The sequence below is a fragment of the Oryza glaberrima genome, chromosome 5 (genome assembly GCF_000147395.1).
Source record: "Oryza glaberrima chromosome 5, OglaRS2, whole genome shotgun sequence".
Taxonomy (NCBI): domain Eukaryota; kingdom Viridiplantae; phylum Streptophyta; class Magnoliopsida; order Poales; family Poaceae; genus Oryza; species Oryza glaberrima.
This window is the reverse complement of record NC_068330.1, coordinates 19,676,561-19,702,015: the sequence shown is the minus strand read 5'-3', so window position 1 is coordinate 19,702,015 and position 25,455 is coordinate 19,676,561. Positions and strand designations below refer to the sequence as shown.

Genomic DNA, 25,455 nt, shown 5'->3' with positions numbered 1-25,455 from the left:
ATAGCGATAGTCTAAATATATGAAAGCAACAAGCTTTCTGAAAGGAGGATGACCCACATCATCATCTACAATGGTAAGGACCATTAGATGAACTGGTAACTAAAAAAATGCACCGTTGGATCATCATGCTCATATATGATAATGGAAACATGTTGGACCAATCCGGATGCTCCCAGACTAAAGATCTCAAAAAGCAGACATGTACTTAGTCTTTTTAATACCGCTGTTTAAAAAGAAGTCTTTTTACACTATATATACGTTTGCTTAATTAATTTCATGACTAAATAAAGGAAAAAATATGAAGCCTTAGCCATAAATTTATATTGAATTTATATGCAGGTTTATATCGATAATGTACAAGAGTGTACATGTAAATACTCTGTTATACACTTGTTTTGCTTGGTATTGGAGCAACACACAACAGCTAAGCAGCATCCGCTATTACCAATTTTATTTTAAAACAATCCCTATGAACACACACATACACCCTAGACTTAGGAGCATTAAATGTTTTTTGATGTCTCCGTTCTAAAATATAGGTGCCTTTAACATTCAAAATTTATCGTAAAATATAGCTATTTCTACATCTACTCCCTCATCTTAACCAACATAGTCATATCCTATTTAATTTCTTCGCCTTCTTTTTAATGTCAATCAATTACAACATTCCACCATTTACATCTCTAGCTACTACATTATTCCCAAAATAAGTATTTTCTATCATTCAAATTTTATATACAAATATAAGCATTTATAGGAAACAAATTTCAATGCATATCTAAACATTTTTAGCCAAATGTTTAGCCAATCAGATGTTCGGAAAGAGCCAATTGGAGCAGTTCAAATTTTGGTAGTAAGTGATTGAAACAAATCATTCCTCCTTAATCTTACTCTTTACTAAAAAAACTAGAAATACTTATATATAAGAATTAATGGAGTACATTTGAGAACGAAGAAATTAACATACTTACAAAACCGGTACCTTCAATTAATGTCATGATCAATGGCCTAATTATATAGGTAGGTTATGCTGACGCCGCAAAGCACAACTAAGTGACTAGTTGTATTCGAAGTAGATAAAATAATGAATAATTGAATTGGGATTTGATGAAGTAGAAATATTCTATTTTTTATTTTATATCAGTATATATTAGTATATACATGATATGTGTGAAAATAAACTTATTTTAGAACGGAGGTAGTATCTCTTACTACTAAATTACAGGTTCACAGCTTACATTAACAGCTGAAGAGTGCACACGTTTCACAAGAAGATGCACGCGAGTACTACTACCAGGGTTGCATCTCAGCCGTCCGATCAGCTTCCTGGGGCTATCAGCTCTGGTGGAATTCCTGCCGGGCGGTGACGTGGCAGGGAGACAAGAAGCAGACGCAACAAGTGCCAGAAGGGCAAGGGAAGGGCCAGCGCGACGACGCGAGCAGAGGGGAAAAAAAAGGCGATCGAATCTAACGGGGCAGCGCTGACGCCGGCCTGACGGCCGCGGCGTCCCCTACCCAGCCAGCTCACTGCCACCCCCCACCCTCCTCCTCTCCTCTCCCCTCACCTCCCCGGTCACTTCACCACCTTCTTCCCCCAACCCCATGCAAATCTTCCAAGCAAAGATGGGGATGAATTTGATGAAGCATCAGCCATCAGGCACAACATGAACATGGAATCGATTGGATCTTTACAGGATGGTATATTACTAGTACTATTATTTCCCTTTTGCCAACATGAAGCAGCTGGTAAGAACAAAAAGAAAAAAAGAAAGCGAAAAAAATAATAATAATGCTGCTTTGCAGCTCAATCTGAATTCACCTCTTCTCAAACTTCTCCCCTTCCCCAGTGTACAGGTTATAACAAAAAAAAAAGAAAAGAAAAAAGAAAAGCAAAAATTCGAGCTCAACAAGGATGGTAATGGACAAGCAAACGAACCGGATCTCATACCAGAGGTAGCAGTAGTGGTAGTAGTAGTAGATACAACAATGCTATACACCACCGGCCAATTGTCGGTTTCGTCGTCGCCGCTGCAGCCGCCACCGCCGCCGTGTGGTTCGCGTTGCCGGTGGTGTCGCGCAGCGCCGGCGGCGACGATAGCTTTGTCGGCGCGCTCTCGGGTGATTCCGCCGGCAGCGCGGCCGGCGGGGGCGCCGAGGCGACGGCGACGATGGCGGAGTCGCTGCGGCTGAACATTTCCTTCGGGAGGAGCACCTTGGAGACGGCGAACACGGCGACGGGGTTCTGGTCGAACACCGTGCGTGTGATGGTCGCCTGCACGACGCCGGTGTCGATGGCGACGGAGCCGTTGGCGCGTGTGATGTTGAGGGTGAAGCGCCCGGCCTGGGTGAACTCGGTGGCGAGCGTGGGCTGGACGGGGTTGACGATGGACTCGAGGGAGCCGAGCGGGTAGTAGGAGTGGAGGACGTGGAAGCGGAGCACGACGGCCTTTCGCTCGGCGGGGAGGGACTGGAGGCGGTCGCCGGCAGGGAGGCCGGCGAAGGCGTCGTCGGTGGGGGCGAACACCGTGATGCCGGCGCCGCGCTCGTCGGCCTCGAACTCGTCCGCCACGCCGGAGGCCTCCAGCATGGACGCCGCCACGTTGAAGGCCCGCGCGTCGGCTAGGACCTTGGTGATGTTGACGGCGGCGGGGGGCCGCGACTCCGACGCCGCGAGGTCGAACCCGGACGGCACGATGAGGCCGTCCACGGCGAGCACGCTCAGGTTGTACGGCACGGCGGTGATGGCGCCGAGCACGGTGGCGTTCGACCCCGGGAACGGCGCCGGCGAGCGGACGACGGCGAGGGACGGCCCCGCGGCGGTGACGTTGACGGCGCCGAGGTCGGCGGGGGCGCGGCCGGTGGTCTGGAACAGCGTGGTGACCAGCTTCCCGGATGCCGGCAGGCGGCGGAGGTCGGCGGGGGCGAGGTACTCGAGCAGGACGTGGTAGCGGAGCACGTCGGCGAGGTCGGCCCCGGACGCCGCGGCGTACGCAGACGGCGACTGGGGGAGGTTCCCGTTCGGCACGGCCAGCAGCGTCAGCGACGACCGTCCCGCGAGCTCCCTGGCCACCGGGCTGGACGCGAGCAGCCGCGCGAAGCCGGCGAGGTCCGGGAACGCCGCGAGCACCGCCGCCACGTCCACCCCGGACGCGACCGGCAGCGGCTGGAGCGCCGCGGCGAGCAGCAGCGCGGCCACCGCCGCGACGACGACGCGGGAGGAGGCGGCGGCGGTGGGAGGAGGGATCTGTCGTCCCCGCATCTCGCCGCCACAGTGGGTGTGGGGGGGGGGGGGGGGGGGGGAGGGGAGCTCAGCTCACTATACTGACCGACTCGGGAAGAGTGGGGGAGGGGGGAGTGAGGTGGTGGTGGTGGTGGTGAGCTCGTGTTGGGTGATGTGGGGAGGTGACCCGAGCCGAGCGGAAAGGAGTATTTTATTTTTTTTGGCTCTATATTTTTTCACGAAGAAAATAAATCAATAGGTTTTTTCTGTTTAGATTTATTGTTTTCTCGAATCGATTTCAGTGCAAAGTTTTCGTGCCGCGTGTTGTGATTTGTGCTTTGGGGAAATTAATGGCGTCGGGGCGTGGGTGGGTGGCTTGGCCTGTAGTAGCAGCGACGAGCGCCAGCCAGCCTCGACGCAGGTTTTTCTTTTCTTTTTTTTTGGGCGAAAAGGTTTGGTATTGATAGGTGGGTCCAGTGCGGGGTGGGCCCACTGACAGGTAGGCGTGTTAGTTGGGTCGTTTTACTCGCTTCTGTATGAAAATGGTAGGCTCACTGTTCGGTTTTACTAAATCCGGACATGGCCTGATCCGGTTCAGGCATTCAGCAGCTCCGCCACCTCCATGGCCATCGGATGACGTCGAGAAAAGAGCAAGAACTAGTTGAGGACTGCGTCATTTCTGGACAACTAGTAGAAAGGAGAATCTTTTGTGGGTCTGATTGGTGATTACATAACATGGGACGGACATAAGAATGCAGGCAAAATGATGCAAAAGTGCAGCTTTACGGTAAAAATGCTTTGTTCTCTTTGAAGAGTGTGTCGAGGAAAGCAAGCAATGGGAGTAGTAATTATCCCTAATCAGATTATGCCGCGCATTCTACATGGAAGAATCAAGAATCAGGTAAGAGTGCAAGACAAAAAATCCGTCTCCTATTTGCTATTGCAGTTTGTGTTTCATGAAGAGCGGATTCCATTTCTTACCCACTATCTTATGTAACGAAACATCAAACATCTAAGCCCAATAGAGGGCAGGTAAAAAGAAAAAAAAAAAGAGCCAGAACGCCTTCATTAAACTGCCCAGGACCTGTAGATCAGTACTTGCATGAGATCTAGACTAAATTCATTTTGGAAAAAGGCACCTAGGAAGAATAGTTTTGGCTAATGATTTTTGCTCTTTTTAATGCAGGCTTCAGTTGTTTGTCTGCCGATAGAGAGATTTCTTTGGGGGGACGAAACAGAGCACGTGAAAGGCAAGAGGAAAGGAAAACCTTTTTTTCTCACCATGAAGGCGGGCGTAGCCAAATGCATCATTCGGATAAGCCTGAGCACAGCGAGCCTTGTTGGGAGTACCTCCATGAACTATGCGCCTCCCCAAAAATAGGATGCTGATAAGAAAGGACGATGAAAAGGGTTCCTCTAAATCTGCCATTTTTAAGGGAAAAAAAAAGAAAAGGGAAGCTAAAATCAGACATGTTGAGCTCACTGGCAGGCAGACTGGCTTCATTTCGTCAAGACTTGTCGTTTAATATGAACGAGTATTCGTCAGACCCAGATTCCCATTGCTCACCAACGGTCTTGCATGTGAGCCACCTTCAGACTTCAGTGACCAAAGCCTGCTGCTGGCTCTGCCAAAGTTAAATGTTCGGTCCTACTACAACAGAATGAACTCAATGAAGTATTCAGAATACATGTACAAACAAGGAAGGAATGGTTTACCTTGTGCAGAAGATGAACAGATGATAAAAACTTGATCAATTGGGGTAATCTTTCAGAGATTCTCATCACCAAGCAGCTTGACAAGTATATAAAAGTGAGATGATAGTATTTTTGGGTCAACATGAGAGATAATCAAGTAGAGCATCTTGCTATTTCAGTTGAAAATAGTGCAGTGTCAGACAAAGTTGCAACAGAGGAGAAGACCTAGCTATAGAACACAAAGGGGGAAAATGGTGGTAGCTGCCATTTTTAGAGCAAGATAGAAAAAACAAAAATCAAATTCACAAATACTTGTTGTCCATTCAAAATTTGTATAGTATCATACATCATATTGTCAACTAGACACATGTACAAGGGTTAGTACTACATCAAACTGGTTGATATTTCACTGACTACAACTACAGCTCTACAGGTGTCAGATCTGTTTGTTGAATGCTAATGAGCAAATGTATTGTTAGTTCTTAGCTCCAGGATGGACTATGATTCAAGGACAAAGAAAAAAACTGTCACCGGAAAAGAATGGGTTACTGTACAATGATGTGATAAGGTAATGCTCACTGAAGTAATGAACCAGAACCAGTTATACCATGAAGCCAGAAAGAATAAAGTTAGTCCACTGAAATGGCACTTGAGATGCTATCTAGTTTGATTGTGTTTAGAATTTTCTGTTCTGTTCAAGCGACACATGCAGTTCGGACAGGGAAAGGTGTATATGGATTCAATAGGCCTTTTCATTTCAACCCCCTTAGCATCACTGTGTGTTCTCATATTAAGCAAGTGCCGTTTCAATGATTTCCATCTGCAGAGAAACAGAGAAAATTGACTATCAACATGAAGTTTATAGCGTAGAAAATGCTATACGGCCTGAAAAAAAAGTACATAAAAGTAAATGCACGGCACAACATCATACCCAATACGTGGATTGTCAAATAGTATGGCTAGTTTTCTTTTGTCTGGTTTAATTGTCCTTGAATGCCCAGCATACAAGTATCTCCTGTGACCCATAAGGAAATGAGGGAAATTCCCACCTTGTGTAGTCACAAAAGCATCGCTATGGACACAAACACTGTAGTCAATAGCAGCCATCCTCGAGGAGAAATTCTGGCAACCACAAATCCTTTAGAGTAATGAATAGAAAAAAATCTAGAACCACACAAAGAGAAGTTGCAACTACCACAATACCTTAAATGGAGCAAGTTCCTCAGCAGATGCTAAAGTTTCTTTTGTCTGTAGGAGAGGGAACATTTCAAGAAGAGGAACCATGTTCTTCTCAGCTCTGTAAATTTTTCCAGAAGCCAAAAAAATTGCAGTATTATTGCTGAAACCCATTCCACGAAGCATTAACCCAACCTGAAAATTGTAACATAAGCAAGTAAATCTTCCTGATAATTCCTGCAGTGTTCCTATATTAAATTGACGTTATGGGTGAAAAGAAAATGAGAAGAGCATGGAGCAGCATAATGAGATTGAGACAAAAGTTCTAAAACTCCACTACGGGCAGTATTTCTGCTATTAGACATGGTAGTACCTCCAAAGGTGTGAGTGGACATTTTCCGTTCATTCTTATCACTCCTGGCCTTATTACACGTCCTCGCTTAGTGAACTTCCCTCTCCAACCTATTTCTCTGGCTGCATTCATTTCCTTCTTCTCCTCATCACCACCATCATAGACACAACATGAGAAGGCAACCATATCCTGCAAGGAAACAGTTAGTGGATACCTCTGCTACTAAAGATAGGTAAATCTTCTAGGAAAGAATCCAACCTCCTCAAAACGAAGATGCACCGCGATGTATTTCCCATTGCTCGCCGTGCTTTTTTCTTTCATTCGAGAGACTAAGGTCTCAGATAGAGTCGCAATTGGGTTGGAAAATTTTAAAGCTTCAAAATTAGCCAAGCATCTCAACCGTTGAACAACTGGAGGGGCATCAAATGACAGCCGGTTCGCAAAGGGTGAAATCCTGATGAGCCTGCGCTTTGCATAGTAGTAAAAGATGTCACTTTTTAAACAAACAGCATCAGGAAAAATTCCACATTATCTTGACTACGTATCTACGTAAACAGGGAAACAGTCCTTTGCTATTAACTCTACAAATTTCATAATTTATTGATCCATCTAGATGTAGAGAGAAGCATCAGGCCATCAAGCTGTAACCAATTTAACATTCTTTAGAATGGTGACTCAAACTCCTATGGCTGATATCCAAGATTCTGGAATCCCACTAGGACAAATTTAATGATATGGGTTAAAGAGATGATACACACTATAGGTGAGTGAAAACTGTTAATATTAGGATGCTCTACACTAAATAATTATAGGTCAATACCACATTGAGTAAAAACAAAATTATGTGGTGGGATGTCTGAATCAACTTTCTTTGGTGATTCCCTGTTAGCGCAGTTTCTCTAAGTTTTATACTCTTTTTATAGTAATAATATAATGAGGTTATGTTAACTACATCTAAGATTATAAAGACAAAACGAAATCTACATGTTACAATAATAAACAAGTGAGTCCAAAATGTTGCGGGCATTGGGCCGGCCTGGTCCAAGTGAGGATATTGGGGAAAATCGGGTGCATATGTAAGTTTAAGTCATTAAATAAATAACTGGATTAGTTTCTATCTCACCTTTCCTCAATCAACTTAGGAAGAACAGCATCTTTGTAGTATTGAATAGGGGACCAAGCCTTTATCTTGAAATTGAATACATTGCTAAGATTGTGGCCAAATCGCTCCATTATAAAATCAGGCACCTTTTCAACTACTCGTACATCATTTTGAAGACGTTTTACAAAGTGAGCCTCATCATAAATATCGCTGAATGTGCTGTATCCAAAAGGATATATCAGTAACTGTTTTTTTTTTGTTACCATAAACATCGATTTCTAATAACCATAGATGTTACTTTCTTCAGTCATATAGATCAATGTTTACTAAGTGTATAGAACAGTTGAATTCATTTCCAAAAAAACAATGATCGTTAAAGAACTTGATAAGAATGCAAGTTTGCAACAGGTGACCCAAAGCTACATCCATTCAACAAACAAGTCAGCCAATGTGTCTGCTAGAATTGATTAATCACATACTTTTAGAACTGCCAGAATAACTCTTACAGTACTTGATACGACAGACAACTAAGAAACAACCATTACAAACTTTGGCCTTTTTATGTGATACCTGTGCAGTCATGTACAAGTCACTCTCCACATCTACAAATTTGTATATGTGATCTTAAGAATATACAGCCATAGAATGGGAGAACTAGTGCAGATGACAATGTGACAAGTTGACAACCATGCAAGCACGCATTTACATTCTGTTAACACCTCCTACATCCTTTGTTATGCATGCAATCATTATTTTATTCTCTGCTATTAGAAGGTGATTAGTGTATGGCATTTTTTAATTCACGAGAGGGTCCAACTCTGTCATGCCAGTTTTACGTGCTAACTGCTAAGTCTAATAAGAAAATACCTGGGATCCCTCCAAATACTATGGAAATGGAAGTTTGGGATAACAAGAGTGGCGTTCAAGAAACCGGCGATAGCAACTGCATTGCATATCTGAAAACCAGAAAGAAAAACACAAGTGAAACAAAAGTGAGTAACTCAAGATAGACAAACAAAAGGCATGGCGAGAACGAATGTAAACTGTTGGAAGGAATGAACTGCTGAGGAGAAGCATTACCGATGTCCTTTGTTGATTCAAACCACCATTTGCCTCAATATATATGTATCCATTTGATTCAGGCAGACCTAATAAAAAAGTAAAAAAAAGATTGTAAGGTGGTAACCTGAAATACTGTCAGCATTCGATTGTGTAAAAAAGGCACCCACCCACATGGCATGGAAGTTTCCAAAAAAAGAGGGAGATATAATCATGCGTTGAACATGTTCAAAAATATCTAAATTCCTCATAAGCTAACTCTTTCTATGTTACCCAATTACCCAATTATGTGACATCATAAGTGTAATATGTTTATGGAAAAATAACAAGTAAAACTCATTGGATTACATTAAAAACATTCCCGAAGGAAAAATAAGCAATTTTAGAAAACAGGAACATGGGCAAACTTTAACATCTATTGTGTCTTGTTCCATAAAGAAAAGAGAAGGTTAAGTCCAGTAATGACATACTATTGGTAGCATTGTTTATGCAAGGTCGCCAGAGACTGCCTTTATACCTCCACAGGGTTGCAAGCTAGAAAAATATCAGTACGAGTGAAACAACCAAAGATGGAAATAGCACAAAAGTAAATAAGAAGTGACCATTGCTACAGTTAATTTGAAATAGGAAAGGAAAACATCTGCAAATACATGAAAAAGAATGTTCTTGTACACCACTCTAACTAACATGCTTTACTGAAGATCCTTTGCATAAGTATTGCATCATATAAGATGGGTACAGAATACACACCCGCTTAGTTCTAATTTGATTCATCACTCAGTCATTTCATGACAGCTGATGAAGAGCAATCTACCCACCGAGCAATTTAGAACAACTGGAAGGGTAGCAGAAATTAAACAATTCTTAGTCAGGCAATCAATGGCCTTGCAGTTGCAAGGGCTGAGAATTTTGTTAGTGCAAGCTTAAGTCGCCCATTTTCAGATTTGATATAAAATTAGCTGTCCCTGTCACCTCGCAACGACATAAATTTGCGAAAGAGCAAACAAAATCTCAGTTAACTGAAACACTCTCTACACCAAACCAATACGAACATTACAGGAGCAGACACAGCTAATCATCATAATGGTCAGACATTTGTGCCACATTGCAACTGAAATACACACACACAGCAGTAAACCTGCAAAGGAGGAGCCACTGACCGCGTCGGTGGAGTTGTCGGCGTCCATGTCGGCGCGGAGGCGCGCGTACAGCTGCGGGCTGCGGTACACCGACCCGGGCGCCGGGCGCGCGATGATCCGCGGCACGACGTCGAGCGGGATGGACCCCATGTACAGCAGCATGGCCGCGACGTACAGCAGCGGCGCGAACAGGAACACCGCCTGCCTCCGGTGCAGCGCCGCGAGCACCGCCCTCGCCGCCCTCCTCGCCGCGCAGCCGCACCCGACCCCCGTCCACCCCGCCGCCGCCGACGCCGACGCCGACGCCGAGCCCCCCTTACCCGGCGTCCTCCTCCCACTCCCGCCCCCGCCCCGCTGCAGGGACGCCACCGCCGCCACAGCCGGTGGCACCGGCGGCGGGGACGGCGCGCCGCCGAGGCTGCCGAGGCGGCTGTACGTCTGGCCCGGCATCGGGGGGCCTCCCGCGACGAACCTGCCGGCGGGATCCCCCGCCCCCTTGGGCGCGCGCGATGCCCGCGATCGCCCGCTCCCGCGGCGAGCAATGGAGGCGGAGCGCGAGCGAGAGAGACGGGAGAGGTAGCCGAGGTGGTGGCGGTGGTGAGAGCGAGCGGGGGAGGAGGAGGAGGCGCGAGTCGAGTGCCCGGCACGTGACCGCCCCCGCTCGACGCCCGAGGTGGCCTCGGCCCGCCGCGGCCGGAGTGGGTACGAGCCTACGAGGGTTCACGAAACCACCGATGGAATTTCGGTTCGTGAAAATCAGTCGGTCATTTGCCGTGAAACCGCTAGGTATCGGTTTGTGAAAATGAGTCGGTATATATTAATCGGTTTTCATACCGTGTTGATTGAGAATCGTTGGTTTTTACTAGTTTTCAGTCAGATTTTAATAAACTGGTGAGAAACGATTTTTACTTTGAAATCGAAAAGTTAAACCCTGATTGAGAACATAACAAAGAAAAACCCCGTGTAGAGAATCTCAACTCCTCAATCAATGATCACTCGAGTTTAGAAGTCGTAGTGGATTACGAATTGAAAAGAGTTTGAAGTTTAAAAAGATAGGCAAAACTGAAAAAGAGTTTGAAATTTAAAATTATTTTAAGTGTACTTTTCAATTACAGTATGGAACTAATCTAACTATAGTATAATTACAATATAATTTCGTATATAAGTATAATGTAACTCGTATATAAATATTAAAATAATATATGTAACAATATATCTAAATTATATAGAGATGATAATGTAGTTACATTTTAGTTACATAGTAGTTACGATGTAGTTACACTGTAGTTACATTGTATCTAGCGTGTAACTGAAGTATAACTAAAATATAACTCATCTAACTTCTCAAAAACATGCGACAGATCAAGTGGCTAGCATGCATGCCTTCCAGGATGGAGGTCCTGGGTTCGAGCCAGCCCCTGCAAGCCACACGTACACGACTCACGGCGCGGATCACACGGTCAAAAAAATCGAAAGTTTTTCAGCCTCAAAAACTGTCGACAGCTAGTTGTTTGTAGTTTCAACCAAAAAAAAAATGGCGTATTCAACGTTTCAACGGCGAGGAATGGCCTGGCGTGTTGTGCCAAAGCTCACCAGACACACGAAAGCCTCGAGAGCAATCAGGTGACACGATGGAAATGGAAGGAAAAAAACACATCACGAGCCAAGTACAGTGTGTTGTGGTTCATGCGACTTTAGCCGGAGAAGCCGTGGCATTATTTGTTCGCGTCAGCAGATTGGGGATAGCGACGGCCTGATCGCGACACTGTCAGCAATGAAGGTAGCCATGAAAGGGAACTGTGTGCCCTACCGCTCAAGGATTTGGTGTTGGATCCATGGCAATGGACACAACTACTACTAGTGCATTTTATTTTCTTGTGATAAATGCTGGTCTATGTGTTGCCCTTGCTGGCAATGCTGGCAGGCATACTGGGAAAAAAAATGATATGATCCCTCTGTCCGGATCGGATTTTTATGTCTAATTTGTTATAAGATTGTTATATTTTACAAAGGATGAAGCATATATATGTATTCAATCTTAAAATGTCTGCTGGATTCATCTGCATCAATTGGTTATGCAACGAGAGGCCAACAGCTATATGCAAATCGAAGATGTTTTCATCTTGTCCAATTCAGTCATTTGGCAGTAGCTGTTTTAGGAGTTCTCGAGTCTGGTCTTGTGAATGATCTGCTAACGAATAAGTGGCGCCCTGTCCAGGACGGTAGCAAATAGCTGAAGAGAAGGACGGGTGTCTTTTTCATGCCTCAAAGCTGTATCCGTGCAATCACCGTAAGAACTGGTTGCATATAAATGATGTTAAAGCTTTAGGTGATATATCATATCATATACTCCTTAACTCCTACTGTACTATGCATATCTTTTGGGATGGTTCAATCAGGATTGTGGGTGCTTCCAATGGATTTAATCACAGCAAGGACAAAAATCTATCAAAGGCATAACCTGTGTGCTTCTGTGGTCTGGAACCTGAAGAAAACTTGAGCCACATTTCAGATGTAAATTACTACTAGACCATTTATATTTGTAAAATGCCAGGTTGCCCGTCTAGCTCAGTCGGTAGAACGCAAGGCTCTTAACCTTGTGGTCGTGGGTTCGAGCCCCACGGTGGGTTATTCTTTGTTTTTCTCGACTCATTATGTTCTATGACCAGAAATCAGATATCAGAACATGTTATTTTCTCTCTCTCGATTTTTTATGTTCAGAACTACGCCTTGTGTTTTATGTTCAGAAATCAGAACTACAGAAAATTTGTCAATGGTTGCACTGTCAGTAAATACACTACAATACGGTTTTTCTTATTGTGTGTTATGTTCAGAAACTATAGAAAATTTGGAAAGGTTGCACTGTGAGTAAATACACAACACGCAGCATCGGTGCCCAAATTCAAGGAATGTAAAAACGTTTCACAGATTTCAGTTCAGCAGAATGAACTAATCAAAGTAAAAAATGCGGATTCTCGGAGAAAATCTGCAACAAAGAGCAAGACTGGTGCTCGAATTCACCAAAACATGAAAGAAATTCACGGATTCAATGCTCAAGGTACCAAGAAATATTCCACAAATTTCATTTCCTGCTGCTCGTGCAAGTCAGCTCAAATTAAACGGCGGTTTCTCGGAGAAAATCTACAACAGAGAGGAGCAACCATTGCTCCATACTCTAGTAGTACATCAGAAGACTACAGCTACAATTACACTCAAGGAATCATGGATGGTACACAAACTACAGATTGCTTAAATTCGGCAATACAGGAGGGAGCTAACTTGATTCAGCGGCAGACCTGGCTGATAATCACAAGTCAATAGCCCACAACAATCTGACCGTTAATATGAGCCAGCATCTTCAAAGTGGTAGAGTTCGGTGGCATTTCCATTCCGGTGATCATTTGAAGATTCCAGTCGCTGTCTTGCACAAAATATCTTGTATCTATTCGATGCGCGACATAAATGAATTAGTTAGGAGTTTTATGTTAGTACATAAAAGAAGGGACGTGTCGATATGATAATGTGCCTACAGAAAACAAGAGCAAAATGTTACCTGTTTTGATGATAGACCAATATTTCCCAAATCTGAAAGCTGTCAAATCAATTTGGGTTAGAAGATGACCAATGATCTCACTATCAGGATTGTCTGTTAGTAGTCTAGAAGTCTTACAGATTTAAATGGTCTGGGCGAATCTTCTCGAAGCTCAAGAATGTACTCTGCCCTCCTTTCACCAATTCCCTAACAAAGGAAAAATTAGTCAGAAAGAGCAGGCTGCTATAATAGCCTCCAGATTATGATGAGAAGCAAGGAACATACTTTCAACTTCTGTAGTTCTTCCCTGCATCCACAAATAAACAGAATGAATAATCAGAGAAGGGTGGAACATATCAAATATGAGATATAACTCATCTATGTAAAGAAAGTGAATAGAGAACATGTAGCACATACTTGTTTGCAACATTTAAGAAATCAAGGTATTGCTGAATAAGAGATTCCTGTGTAAGACAGTTATTTGAAGATCAGTTAGAATATAGCAGTTCGCTGGAGTAATACTCAGATATAGAGTGGGGAGGGAAAGCATACAGACCTTCAGGTTAGAGCCAAGTGCAATAAATTTATCAAGGGGTGTAGCACCTGTGACCTTCCCTACTATGTTGCATGATCCCATTGGAGTTCTCGGCTCCAACAACATCAAGCAATTGCTATCATCAGCTGTCCGTTGCTTTTGAGGATCCATGTTTGAAGAAATGGGGGAAAGTGCCTTCCTAAGAGATGATCCAGTTTTGTCCTCTTTGCATGGAGTTAATGAAGGGAGCACCACTGCACAACATACTGTACACCTTAGACATATGAAATCACAGGTGGAGATCCAAAGTTGGTAGTTTGTAAATCGCAACTAGCGTGTGTATGATTACCGACAAGATAATACACACTGAAATCTCTGTTCGCTATAAAAATGCAACTTTTCTGCATGTCTAGAAAAAAAATACCTTTCTTTGTTGTATTTACTATATCTTGTGTGCCCTCTCTGTGGAAGTTTTCAGCCGGAATACGGGCTGCTGAGTCAAAAAGCACCCTGTGCAAAAGTGAACAGAAGATAAAATGACCTCTTTATTTTTCCATTTGATTCATGTAAAGTTAATGATTAGAGAGTAGAGACACTAACTTCTTGATTTTACCACCATCTTGATCCATTGCTTTACCTCTACCAGAAACCCTGACAGATGCTGATTGCTTCTTATGACTCATGGATAGAGGAGTCTTGATTGCATTTGGGGAGAGAAGTCCATCCATTCTTTGTATGCTCTTCGTTTTCCCCTTGGATTCCAACCAAGCTCGCAATTTGGCTTCCATGTCAACCTTATCTTTAGGAGTCTCTTGCTTGCTTGCTGAACTCATGTGGTTCGTAACATGGCGCGAACGAGCAGCCAAGCTTACTGTGTGGACTGCCTCCTGGTATTCCACGGGATTCTGAAACAAAAAAAATAATCAGTATATACCCTACGAGATGAGATGTCTCGAGTAATAATAACTGAGTAAGTTTAAGGAAAGCTCACAAGGCATGCTATCATGACAGCACGGCTATTGCCTCCAAGAGAATCTTGCAGTATGCGGGTCAATTTACTCTCTCTGTATGGTATCCGTGGCTCTTTCTTGTTGAGAGCCGATATGACATTAGACAACGCAAACAGCGACTGGTTGATCTTGGCGCTCTCTTGTAGCCGGATCCCCTCATTGCAAGTTCTCCGGTTGTCCTCATTACCTGGCAATGTAAAACCAACACAACATGGTTTTAAACAGGAAGGGTGAATCTTAAATATATGCAACCTGCTCCAGCTTTCCAAGAGTCCTACCAGCCAAGTCGATGAGGTTAAGCTTCCCTTTAACAACATCAGTAATAATCCTGATCGATAGCACAGCATGGCTCCTACTTGAAACATCGTTCAGGCCTGTGTGGGCAACTTTTCTCCTCTGCACTCCTATAGAGTATATCTCGTGGAATTCCTCCAGAGATCGCACAGGCACCTTCAACCATGAAAAGAAGAAAGTAAGCACAGTGCACAATCGATGATGCCTAATGCATTGCAGCAAACACAAGTAAGAATAATCAAGCCCCAGCGCATTACCCAGGCCAAGCCCTTTAGCTGTAAGTTGCCATCTTTGTCATCCAGCACCATGATCTCTCTTGCCTTGGGCTCTAGCAAGTCATAACACCGCTCCATGTATACCTCATAGTATGAGATCTCAACAGAGCACCATGTGCCAGTACATAGCGCCAACACGGTCGAAACCGCCAAGGGGATGAGCCCCGGCAAATCCTCAGTGCCCTGCACAGCAACAAGGATCCCCCAATATCAGCAATAGGTTCAACTCCCCTGCAGCGGCATTTCATCAAACACATTGCCGTCGTGAAAAAAAAAAAAGAATGGGCACCTGCATCGTGTAGGTCTTGCCGCTGCCGGTAGCGCCATAGGCGAAGACCGTCGCGTTGGTCCCCTCGAAGATTCCCGGGATCGCGGCGCTGACCTCCTGATCGAATATCTCGCAGACACGGCTCTCTTGGCCGAAGAAAGCGTCCAGCTTATAGCACTCGTTCCGGCTGCGGAAGTGGTGTTACCAAATGAATATAATCATGAGAAAAAAGCTAAGACGACGCCCTCGCAGATCATCCGAAACATTACTAGTCGACGAACAATTCGCAACCAAATTTCCAGGCGAACTAGAACAGTAGTAGTAGCGATCTTCCTCAACTAAGGATGCAACAAATCTTATGAAAGCGCTCAACAAGGGAGCTGCGAAATTGGGGGGAATTCAACGTGATCCGTCGTACAGAGAAGAGAGGGGGTGAGGCGAACCTGGTGTACTGGTCCTTGAGCTGGACGGTGACGTCGCCGCCGGGGTGGCTCCCGAGGAGCCCGACGCACGGCGCCTCCGCGGAGTTCGCCTCGGACGGGAGGTGCGGGCGCACCCGCAGCACGACGCGCACCGGCTGCGACTGCGTGGCGGCGGCGGTCGCCATCGAAGGAGAGAGGACGAGGCCGGTGGCGGCGGCGGATGGAGGAGGAGGAGGAGGAGACGACGAGGGAGACTGGGAGAGAGAGAGGGTGAGACGAGGCGGCGGGGGTGGAGGTGGAGGTGGAGGAGGAGGAGGACGGCGACCGTTAAGGAAGGAGGCGGCTAGGCGGTTCGAATTTTGAACACGGGAGGCGGTGGGTGCGGTGGCCGACGCGGAGCCCGGTGGAGGTGGGGTACGCTGCTGCTGCCGCTGCCGCTGCCGCGTGATCTGGGCTGGATTGGATAGTTTTCTGGCCTGTCCTACTGATGACCGGGCCAGGAAGGAATTCGGATTAGCTGGGCCGTCATCACCATCGGCTCAGCCCGTCTAAGTTGACTTGGCCATCTCTCAAACTTTACGTCAAGTCTGGGTGACATACCTAATCCCCAATACCGAAAATCTTTATCCCAAGTGTTCAAAACCGTATAAAATAGGTCCCATAACAATATAAATGAGTGGTTTCATTGACGTGGCATCCTAGTCAGCAAGGAGATAATAAAAATAATGTGGGATCCAAACGTAAGTCACACGAAAAATATATTACATAAACTTCTCTTTCCACTTCCCCCCAAATGCACGGTGGCAACACGGGCACCTTTCTTTGCTGTCGCCACCGCAGCAATCGCCGTCGTTTGGCGCTTTAGCTTCTTCACGTGCTCGATCACCTCCGCCAAGAAACGGCGATGGTGGCAGGGCGCGGAAGCGCCCGTCGCGCCCGTTCAAGATAGACCGGCACAACAAGATCCGGACGGCGCAGGGCGTGTGTGATAGCTGGATGCGGCTATCCCTCGACGGCTTGACGTCGCCGTGACTTCTTCGCACTGTAGGACTGCCACCACCCTTACCTTGGTCGAGCTCCCCCATTGTGATCCCCTTCGCTCCGTCGCCGTCGTGTGGAGGGGATGTAGCCGTCGCCCTTGCAGGAAGCCTAGGAGACTCGTCGTTATCCATCCAATCCCCTCCGCTTTGCCATCTCTGACGCGGTCGAGCTCCCCGTTTACATCCCCTTCGCTCCGTCACCACCGCTCGTCTCCATCCCCTCTGCTCCTTTGCCTACGCTGTGGTCAAGCTCCCCCGTTTCTATCCCCTCTGCTTCGTCGCCGTTGTGTGAAGGGGATGCGGTCGCCGTCGTGGCTCTTCCCCTCATCTCCTCTATCTCTTTCTCTCTTTCTTCCCCTCTCCTCTCTCCACTAGCGAGCTCATGCAACCAACTCATGCCCAAGGCTGCCTCCTCCTCCGTCTCCGGTAAGACCGTCGCCGCCGCCTCTCCCAGGCTCGCTGGCCGTCTCTTCTCTCTTCCATCTCTCGTCGGCGGATTAGAAATGTCATACAGACTTGACGTAAAGTTAAGAGACGGTAAGTGAATTTAATTTCATAGTTAAATGACCCCATCACTTTATCGGCATCTTCAAAAGACTGGATTGTGACATGCTGAGATTTACGAAGTCATCATAGGTGCATCGTTATCGACGGATACATCACCTAACATTGAAAGAATAATTAGCTATAAATTTGATCGTAAGTGTACGTGGATTTCTATATTTTACTTTAAGAAAAAATAAAAGAAAATTTTCATCCTGCTGCTGCTGGGTTGAGGACTTGAGGTCATGAGGTGAAGTATCTGTCATCAGTAGGTTGGTGAGTCTCCTGAAAATCCAACTAAAATCTTTTAAAACGAAAAGTGAAAGCAAAGGCTCGAGTCAAAAAGCTATCCATAAAGCCTGGGACAAGAGCAATAATAGATCCATGTACTAATGCCCGTACCCATCCACTCTAATCCCTCTCAATCATAGATCCTCCCTTGATAGAAAGGCTCGTATAGCCGTAAGCTCTCTCTGCGATGCAAACATACACCCTCAACAGCGTAGATAATATTACTTAGGTCATATGTAGAGAGCTTTTAGCCGTAGTAACTTCTTCTATAATCTTTAGTTTCCTAAATAGTTTTTAGATTACGAGAATCTGTAACTATAAAGCTCATAAAAAATAAACTAGAAATAAAAAACAATAAGGTTATCAGAAATCGGGCTATCAACCAATTACTCTTAAGAATTTTAAGCTTCTCAAACGCATCAAAGCTAACCACGAGCTCGTTGGCTAGCTCGTTGCTTGACCAAGAACAGCAAATCATCAGGGTGAAACTTTGGGCAAGAAAGGTCTCCTGCAATTTGCATCCAAGGGAGACATGGAGGGTGTGTTTGGATAATGGGAAATGAGGAGTGGGATTGGGATTGAGAAATGAATGAAGAGTTAGGATTAAATGGATGAGGGATAATGAATGGTTAGGATTTAAAGATGGGTGGGAAATCATTTCCCTAAGACATTTGCCAAACACTGCCCGAGAGGCAGGAGCCCAGGACGCGTTGTATTGTACTCCCACCATCTATAAAAGTTACACTTATTACTTTTGTCATCAAGACCAGAGAGAAATTAAATCATCTTGGATATTACAGAATCAAGGAGTGAATGCAAATATATATCCAATGAGTATTTAGATGACTCCTTGAATTCTAATCAAACATTTAATTTATCTTTTCATTTAAGTGTTAAATGCATAAATATTACAAATAGAAATAATTTATTTGAAAAAACTTAAATGTTAAATATGCTTAACTTTTGTGAACGGTTTTGTGAACGGAGGGCGTATTGGGCGAGAAAAGTCTCCTGCAATTTGCATCCAAGGGAGACACCGAGAGGCAGTAGCCCAGGAAACGTTGTATTGTATACCATACCATGCACCGCCATCCACTTGAGGTTGAGGGCGCATAAATACGTCTCCATCCGTTCTCCTCTCCTCCGTCGGCTTGGGCCCCGGCGGCATAATTGGCGGAGCCATCCAGCGGCGGCACGATTCAGAGGCGGTGGCTCGTTGGCAGGCAGGCAGCAATGCAGGTGTCCCCTTATTTTTTTGGGCATAGCTCAGGCAAAACTTAAAGCTCTTTTAGCTGGACATGCCGATTCATGGCAGTGCCACCATACCGACGATCCAGCGCTGTGTTTAGTTCCAAAGTTATTCTTCAAAATTTTAACTTTTTCATCACATCAAAACTTTCCTAAACACAACCTTTCAACTTTTCTGGTTCGACCAAATTGGCCCATGCAGTAATACAAGCTTTGAAGCTTACAGACAGAACGGTAAGAGAATGAGAGATAGATAACAGTACATGCATTGCAAATAAATTCAGCAACCAGTAACAGCGGCACTAAACTACTGAAAGAGATATCCTGAGTTCTTTTGGGGTACAGAACTGGAGTACAGATCTTATACAACGAATGCAGGTCACAGCAAGGGGTGCACTGTCCCTCTGTGGCACTGTTGTGTGGGAGAAGATGAGAGATGAGATGGCTTTTGTTGTTAATGATTCAGGCCATAGTGGGTGGTGGCCCATGCTTGCTCAACCACTTGTATCATGACACTGAATCGAGTGTCCCTGCCCAACAAACTTTTTTAACTCGCTCAATGATCATGACCAACACCCATCTGTCCTTTTGGGTTTGGCTTTGCTGTTATTTCCCTGGTGAAAATGCACAATATGGAGCATGAACTCCTGGTCAAATTTATCCTTGCATTGGGCCATTGGCATCTCCATATATAAGAATAACGGACTAGGCAGAGCCAGACAGGTAAAAGAAGAGCATTTGTCCTTCTTTTCTATGAACTCCATGATGGCTACGTCCCACATAAACAGAGATTAGCACCCACTTTCTCTCAGATTCTGAACTTTGTTGTTCACTTTCCTCTCTGGATAGCTCCCATCTCTAATGACAGCATCTCAGAAAGAAACACCAGAGGCAGTTTGCGATTCAGAGGTTTTTCTTGTGATTGTATCAAGCAATGAGTATTCAAGGAACACAACTACACAAGGACAATTCAGAGGTTTTTCTTGTGATTGTGTCAAGTAATGAGTATTCATGGAGTAAGAACTAAGGATGATGAGAGAACGGGAAACCTGTACAATACCAATAATAAAGAGTACTGGTAACAAGTTGGGGCTTCTGTACAATGCGACAAGAATGTCATGGTACAGATGGTTCTCATTGATGGATTATTTTGTTTCATGGATAAACAGTATACCAAGGTGTATGTCCTTGGGGAAGAAATGCCTTTGAAACAAAAAACCTATCATCTTCGAAAGATTTTGCTCAGTAGATCTATACAACTCCCTTCCAGCAGAGGAAGTGAAACACCGACACTGGAATAAACCAATTGAACCGCAAAAAAAGAATTAGACTCCTCTGCAGATTGCAAGCCAGGAGGAGTACCTGCACCGATGAAACGATCAAGAGCACTTGGGAGAGTTGGATCAGTGAGCCACTGCGACCCGGGACTGCAAGGTGATGCTCTTCTGGCTGGGCATGGCGAGCATGGCGGTGTGATCCAAGAAATCCTTGAGCTCCACCACGGACTCGAGTATCCTCCTGAGGTCGTCGGCGCACATGAAGCCGGCGGCGCCGAGGCGGCGGACGGCGTAGACGTAGATGGTGAGGCAGCCCTTCCTGAACTTGAACCGGGCCATCTCGCTGCCGGTGAGCCCCCGGATGAGCTTCTTGTTGACGTCGCCGAGCGGGATCATGGACGGCCAGAGCTGGTCGACGGCGGCCTTCATGCCCTCGGACTCGAACACGAAGAGCACCACCTTGGACTTCTTGGTGCCCAGCCCCAGCGTGAGCGTGTGCCACGCCTGGTGCGCCAGGATGGTGAAGCTGGTGGGCATGTACGCCGTGGTGGACGGGAACGGCAGGCTCTGGCACTCGCTCAGGTACGCCGGCGGGATGTCCAGCAGCCGGAGCAGCTCCAGCGGCGACGCCCGCCGCACCGTGAACGACTTCACGATGAACTGGCCGCCGAACCGCACCCCCTTCACCTCCCCGCTCGGCTTGAAGTGCGCCTCCCCACCGTGGGTGCCCGCCTTCTCCTTCTCCTTCTCCTTGTGCTTCTTCTTCTTCTCCTTCTCCTTCTTCCTCTCCTCTGCCATGGCTACCCGCTTTCTGCTTCTGCTGCCGCTGCTGCTGGAGTGAAGCTACTGAGTAGAGCGGTGCTGTGCGGCGCCCCAGGGAAAAGTCTGCACTCTGTAATGACGAGCCCCACCACCACCTCCTCACCTCTTCTCCTCGCTGAGCTTGCTGTTTCAGTGTTGCTGCTGGTACGACCATACATGGACACCACCAAAGATGCAGTCACTCAGAGTGAAGGGGCACTTGGGCATTAAGGAAGAGGTTAGCTTAGCTTTAGCATTTATGTAATCTGTTGGATTGATCAGACAACGCGGAGGCAACTGTTGGCAGTGTCCTATAAAAACTAGGACCAATTATGTCTGTGTGTGTGTTTTGTTTATAACTGTGTACACGCACGCACGCATGCGCGCCTACTTTGGTCCTTGCGTGTAGTTTTCTTGTTCCTTTTTCGTGCAGCCTGCCCTACACCCAGCAGCCCAGCTAAGATGATGCTTCCTTGTGCCCGCTTAAAAGGTGGCACATGATTATAGATAGGCTCAGCGAAAGAACACTGAAATACTAGTAGTGGTTTGCAGTCCTGTTTGGTAGTGCGCATTTCTGAGTCTGAATCTAATTCAGCTCTTTAGTGTGCTACTTTCCTAAGTGGACTAATTTCTTGGAGAAACCGAAAAGTAGGAAGGAAGAAGAAGGTTGATCCATGGCTGGCAGATAGTGAGAGGAATAGAAACGAGAGCTACGCAAAACAGAGTTATGAACATACCTGTTAGCAGCTGATCCTGAGAGGAAACAGCAAGGTCTTGCGATTCTCCTTTGTGAAGCAGCAGCAGCAGCAATCTTAATCAGATCAGGTGAGCCGTTACCTTGAAGCTTCGTTTGCGTTGCAAAGTCACAGCAGCTATGAAAGTGAATCCCCTGAAGCCAGGCCTGTGACCTGTCGGAGACTGATCAAGTGAGGATCTTGACAAACAAAGAGCTGTCGGCCGCAGATGCCCCTTCCTACACTTCGAAGTTAAAAGTATGGCATGCTTAGAGGAGAATTCATTGAAGAAGTATTACAACATCGACAGCACAACAACTAATAGCTAGCTTGGCACAACTACAGCTTACTGAAACTCGATATTGTACTGGAAGCCCAAATATATCAAACCTTTTTTTTTTGGTATGTATTCAGGACTGTTCTTAATATATATTAAGACTCCTTTTCATCAGTGGATTAGCATGTAGTTTTCGTCATTCGGTGCAGAGCTGATGACCATTCATTTCCCATATTTTGTACTTATTGCTAATTCCAACTTGAAGCTCATTTGCTTTGGAAGCTACCTTTTTTTTTTCTCTCTGTAGGTTTGGATCACACTGAAGTGCTAAAGCAAGGCGACCTAACTACCATCTGGTGGTTCATATTAAGCTAAGTACAGCTAAAATGTACAGGTAGAAAGTGATTTTTCCAGTGCAACAGCCATTTGCAACATAAAGATGCCATAGTCTATATCAATCCTCAGTTCTGTGTAGCTTAGTGACATCAATATACCTGAAAGATCATGATTTGAAAGGCCAACAACTATGCTCAGATCAACAGTGGGTACCATAGAGGACGTCACAATCAGAGCTACCAAGTCTATATAATGGAAGAAAACTGTCAGAATTAAGACTGACAAAAGCTAAGGATTCAAGATTATAGAAATCATGTAAGCTCCCTGGGGAGATGCAGCATAAAAGGGGAGGAAACCAATACTGGAGTACGGAAATTTTAGATTGGAAACAAACTTTAAAACCACCAATTCTGTCCCGTGTGAACAAAATGTGTGCTAGAACTGCGAAATGAAACAGAACACTCTGAATATGTAGAAGATTTTATGATATTTGAAAGCATCTGATTAAACACATTATGTAACTGCATACAAGTATACGACTAAAGCAAAAATGAAGTGCAAGAGGAAAGTCACACTCAACACAAATCTAGTACTGATTATATTCTCTTACGAAGCTATAGAAGAATAAAAACAACAAGATGGTCCATTTCTAGAAAGATAAATTTTCTCTCCAAAATTTCAAGCCATTGATGGATAACCATGTTACATGTTTCACATGAGGCTCTCCATGCTTATTATTTGTGCAGCCGCATTTCAACTTTCAATTCTCAACCTTTCCTAAGGAAAATCAGAAAAACACAACGGACACCTGCTGAGATTGCTTGCAGAAGCAATCAAGTGAAAAATAAAACTAATTTTGGGTTAGAAGGTTAAGAGCTGTCTCTTTCCATACAAAAGCATGTTATTTGGCTGAATTCAGGGGGGACAAGCTGCCCCATGTTAGCATTTAGGGACAAACCCCCTACAAGCGTCCAACCTACTGGATGCCATTTTGGAGCAGAATTCCACTAAAAATATGGACACAAAAATCGTTGCCCAGAACTGGTATAGAAATCGTTCGGGCCGATGAAAAAGACTATCAGTATGCCGTATGCACAACTTGCACATCAAACATATGGAATTGCAAATTGCACTTGCAGAAATTAACGATGGAAAGCAAGCAGGCAGAAGTCAACCCACGTACACGAACGAGATCAGCCAAAAACAAGCAAGAGATGATAATTATCAACTGTCAAATACTAGATCTAGACGTGTAAGGTGCAGGTGTAAGTATGCAAACCTCCAATCTGCAGATCAAACGGAGCAACAGAGCTCGAGACCTCTCAGGGGAATTCAGTCGAACACATGGGCTGCAGCATAAAACGAAGCCCGGTTCCAACGAGAGGAGTGATCTCACCTTGACGCCGCCATGGCCGTCTGACACGCCGCCTTGCGTGAATCAAGCGGTGGCGCCGCCATTTATTGCCACCGAGCTAAGTTAAACCGAGGAGGCCGACGGGGCGCCGAGCCGAGCCGAGCCACGGGCGCAAAAGAGGAGAAATGGCGGCCACGACGCGCTCCAGTGGTCGCCTGGTGACCATGTCACCGCGGACACGCCACCCGACGCCACGCGGCGCCTCGGACACGGCGGGCGCCAGGTGAGCGGCCGGCTGCACGGGGAGACCGGCGGCGCGCTCGCCGTGCCACACGGGCACATGCACATCGCCGTCGCCGGTGCCGTGGCGCCGCCGTGGCACGGCGGCAGCCGGCGGCGCACGTAGGGCGGTATGGGCGCGTCCTTCTCGGGCCGAGAGGTTTGGCCCAGCTTATGTGGGCCCATACGGCCCAGGAGATCAGCAGTTTCAGCGCGCCAAGGGCTTTTGCTATTTTTGCAGCCCCACCAGAAAACGAGATTTGCGGTTTGTGAGAGATTCTGCAGCCAGCATGCAACAGTGATCAAATGTTGTTCTGATCAGTGATCGTAATTCCGTACACCGGAGAAACAACTATGTTCTAGTTAACCATCTAGCCACTTGTGAGCTTTTCAATGCCAATTGATTTTGACTTTATGTAGTTCGAGAGACAATTCAATTCTGCTTAGGCTCATAGATTCAAGAGTACATATATCGTGTTTGATGTAGTCTGAGAGACAATTCAATTCTGTTTATAGCCGGCTCACAGATTCAAGAGTACATGTGTCGTGTTTGAGATACATATTTTACCTTGATTTTTATTAGCACGTTTCGTATGAAAACTTTTCATGTATAATTTACTTTAAAACATAAAACACATCTTTTTTCAAGTTTGAATTAATTATGTATTAATGGGTTACTCCTGCTCGGACTTAATCTTTTATTTTCAGCAAATTAAAATATGATCCCTCTGCAACCAAAAATTAAAATTTGGAATTTAATTTTGGAAACATATGCTCCTGACTTCCTCGAACAACCTGAAAAATACAGGTCCCCATCGTTTGGCGGCTTATTAGGAAATAAAAATAAATTTATGGGTAAAACTTTTATAAATGTGTTCTTTATGACTTAAAAGTCAATGTTAAAAAAGAAACTACGCTGAAAATATGTCAAAATCAATATTAAAATTAAGGTTGAAAATTTAAAATTTGGCTTTTTTTTTTGGCTTATTAGGCCATCCGATGGGACTGACAGATCCTTGGAGGACAAATTGTGACGGCGTCAACACTGTTTCCCGTTGAATAGCTTAACTCAGTCAACACCATGTAAACAATAGAGATAAATCTACGCCAATTGCGTTTTAGCAATTTCACAAAGCTTCTGGAAGGGATCGATGACGTCAGTGCCCCTAACAAACAAAAACAAAATACATTAATGA

The 25,455-nt window shown here is 45.3% G+C and overlaps 4 protein-coding genes and 1 non-coding gene across 14 annotated transcripts; 1 reads left to right on the top strand and 4 right to left on the bottom strand.

The window, feature by feature from the left end:
- Positions 1-1,693: 1,693 nt before the first annotated feature.
- Positions 1,694-3,278, bottom strand: LOC127773803 (fasciclin-like arabinogalactan protein 4). The gene has a single exon (XM_052299980.1). The coding sequence runs from the start codon at positions 3,257-3,259 to the stop codon at positions 1,943-1,945; it is 1,317 nt and encodes a 438-aa protein (XP_052155940.1). The 5' UTR covers positions 3,260-3,278; the 3' UTR covers positions 1,694-1,942.
- A 21-nt stretch (positions 3,279-3,299) lies between these two features.
- On the bottom strand, positions 3,300-10,500 carry LOC127773801 (protein ESMERALDA 1-like). 4 transcript variants are annotated; one of them, XR_008017632.1, is made up of 12 exons: positions 9,765-10,500; positions 9,075-9,138; positions 8,626-8,693; positions 8,413-8,501; positions 7,567-7,764; positions 6,702-6,906; positions 6,465-6,632; positions 6,119-6,286; positions 5,847-6,037; positions 4,937-5,735; positions 4,691-4,871; positions 3,300-4,605 (listed from the first exon to the last, which is right to left on the bottom strand). XR_008017632.1 is itself a non-coding variant. In XM_052299978.1 (10 exons), the coding sequence occupies exons 1-10, from the start codon at positions 10,191-10,193 to the stop codon at positions 5,573-5,575; spliced, it is 1,743 nt and encodes a 580-aa protein (XP_052155938.1). In that variant the 5' UTR covers positions 10,194-10,500; the 3' UTR covers positions 3,300-5,572. The 4 variants fall into 4 exon arrangements, 1 of the variants encoding a protein (XP_052155938.1); XR_008017631.1 differs by having other exon boundaries at positions 4,691-5,735; XR_008017633.1 differs by having other exon boundaries at positions 4,704-5,735.
- Positions 10,501-12,300: 1,800 nt separating this feature from the next.
- Positions 12,301-12,373, top strand: TRNAK-CUU (transfer RNA lysine (anticodon CUU)). Its single transcript has one exon. It is a non-coding gene; the product is annotated as a tRNA-Lys (tRNA).
- A 429-nt stretch (positions 12,374-12,802) lies between these two features.
- LOC127772566 (kinesin-like protein KIN-10C) lies at positions 12,803-16,406 on the bottom strand. The gene is made up of 13 exons (XM_052298502.1): positions 16,101-16,406; positions 15,679-15,844; positions 15,372-15,572; positions 15,099-15,270; positions 14,802-15,007; positions 14,411-14,715; positions 14,235-14,320; positions 13,832-14,064; positions 13,693-13,739; positions 13,561-13,582; positions 13,414-13,482; positions 13,297-13,335; positions 12,803-13,185 (listed from the first exon to the last, which is right to left on the bottom strand). Exons 1-13 carry the CDS (start codon positions 16,262-16,264, stop codon positions 13,141-13,143), a joined length of 1,755 nt encoding a protein of 584 aa, XP_052154462.1. The 5' UTR covers positions 16,265-16,406; the 3' UTR covers positions 12,803-13,140.
- A 2,943-nt stretch (positions 16,407-19,349) lies between these two features.
- LOC127774398 (uncharacterized) lies at positions 19,350-24,259 on the bottom strand. Of its 7 annotated transcripts, none has more exons than XM_052300635.1 (4): positions 23,906-24,259; positions 22,785-22,871; positions 22,017-22,257; positions 19,350-21,441 (listed from the first exon to the last, which is right to left on the bottom strand). In XM_052300635.1, the coding sequence occupies exon 4, from the start codon at positions 21,274-21,276 to the stop codon at positions 20,605-20,607; it is 672 nt and encodes a 223-aa protein (XP_052156595.1). In that variant the 5' UTR covers positions 21,277-21,441; positions 22,017-22,257; positions 22,785-22,871; positions 23,906-24,259; the 3' UTR covers positions 19,350-20,604. The 7 variants fall into 7 exon arrangements, with proteins under 7 accessions (XP_052156595.1, XP_052156593.1, XP_052156596.1 ...); XM_052300633.1 differs by having other exon boundaries at positions 22,017-22,252; XM_052300636.1 differs by having other exon boundaries at positions 22,017-22,187.
- Positions 24,260-25,455: the final 1,196 nt, after the last annotated feature.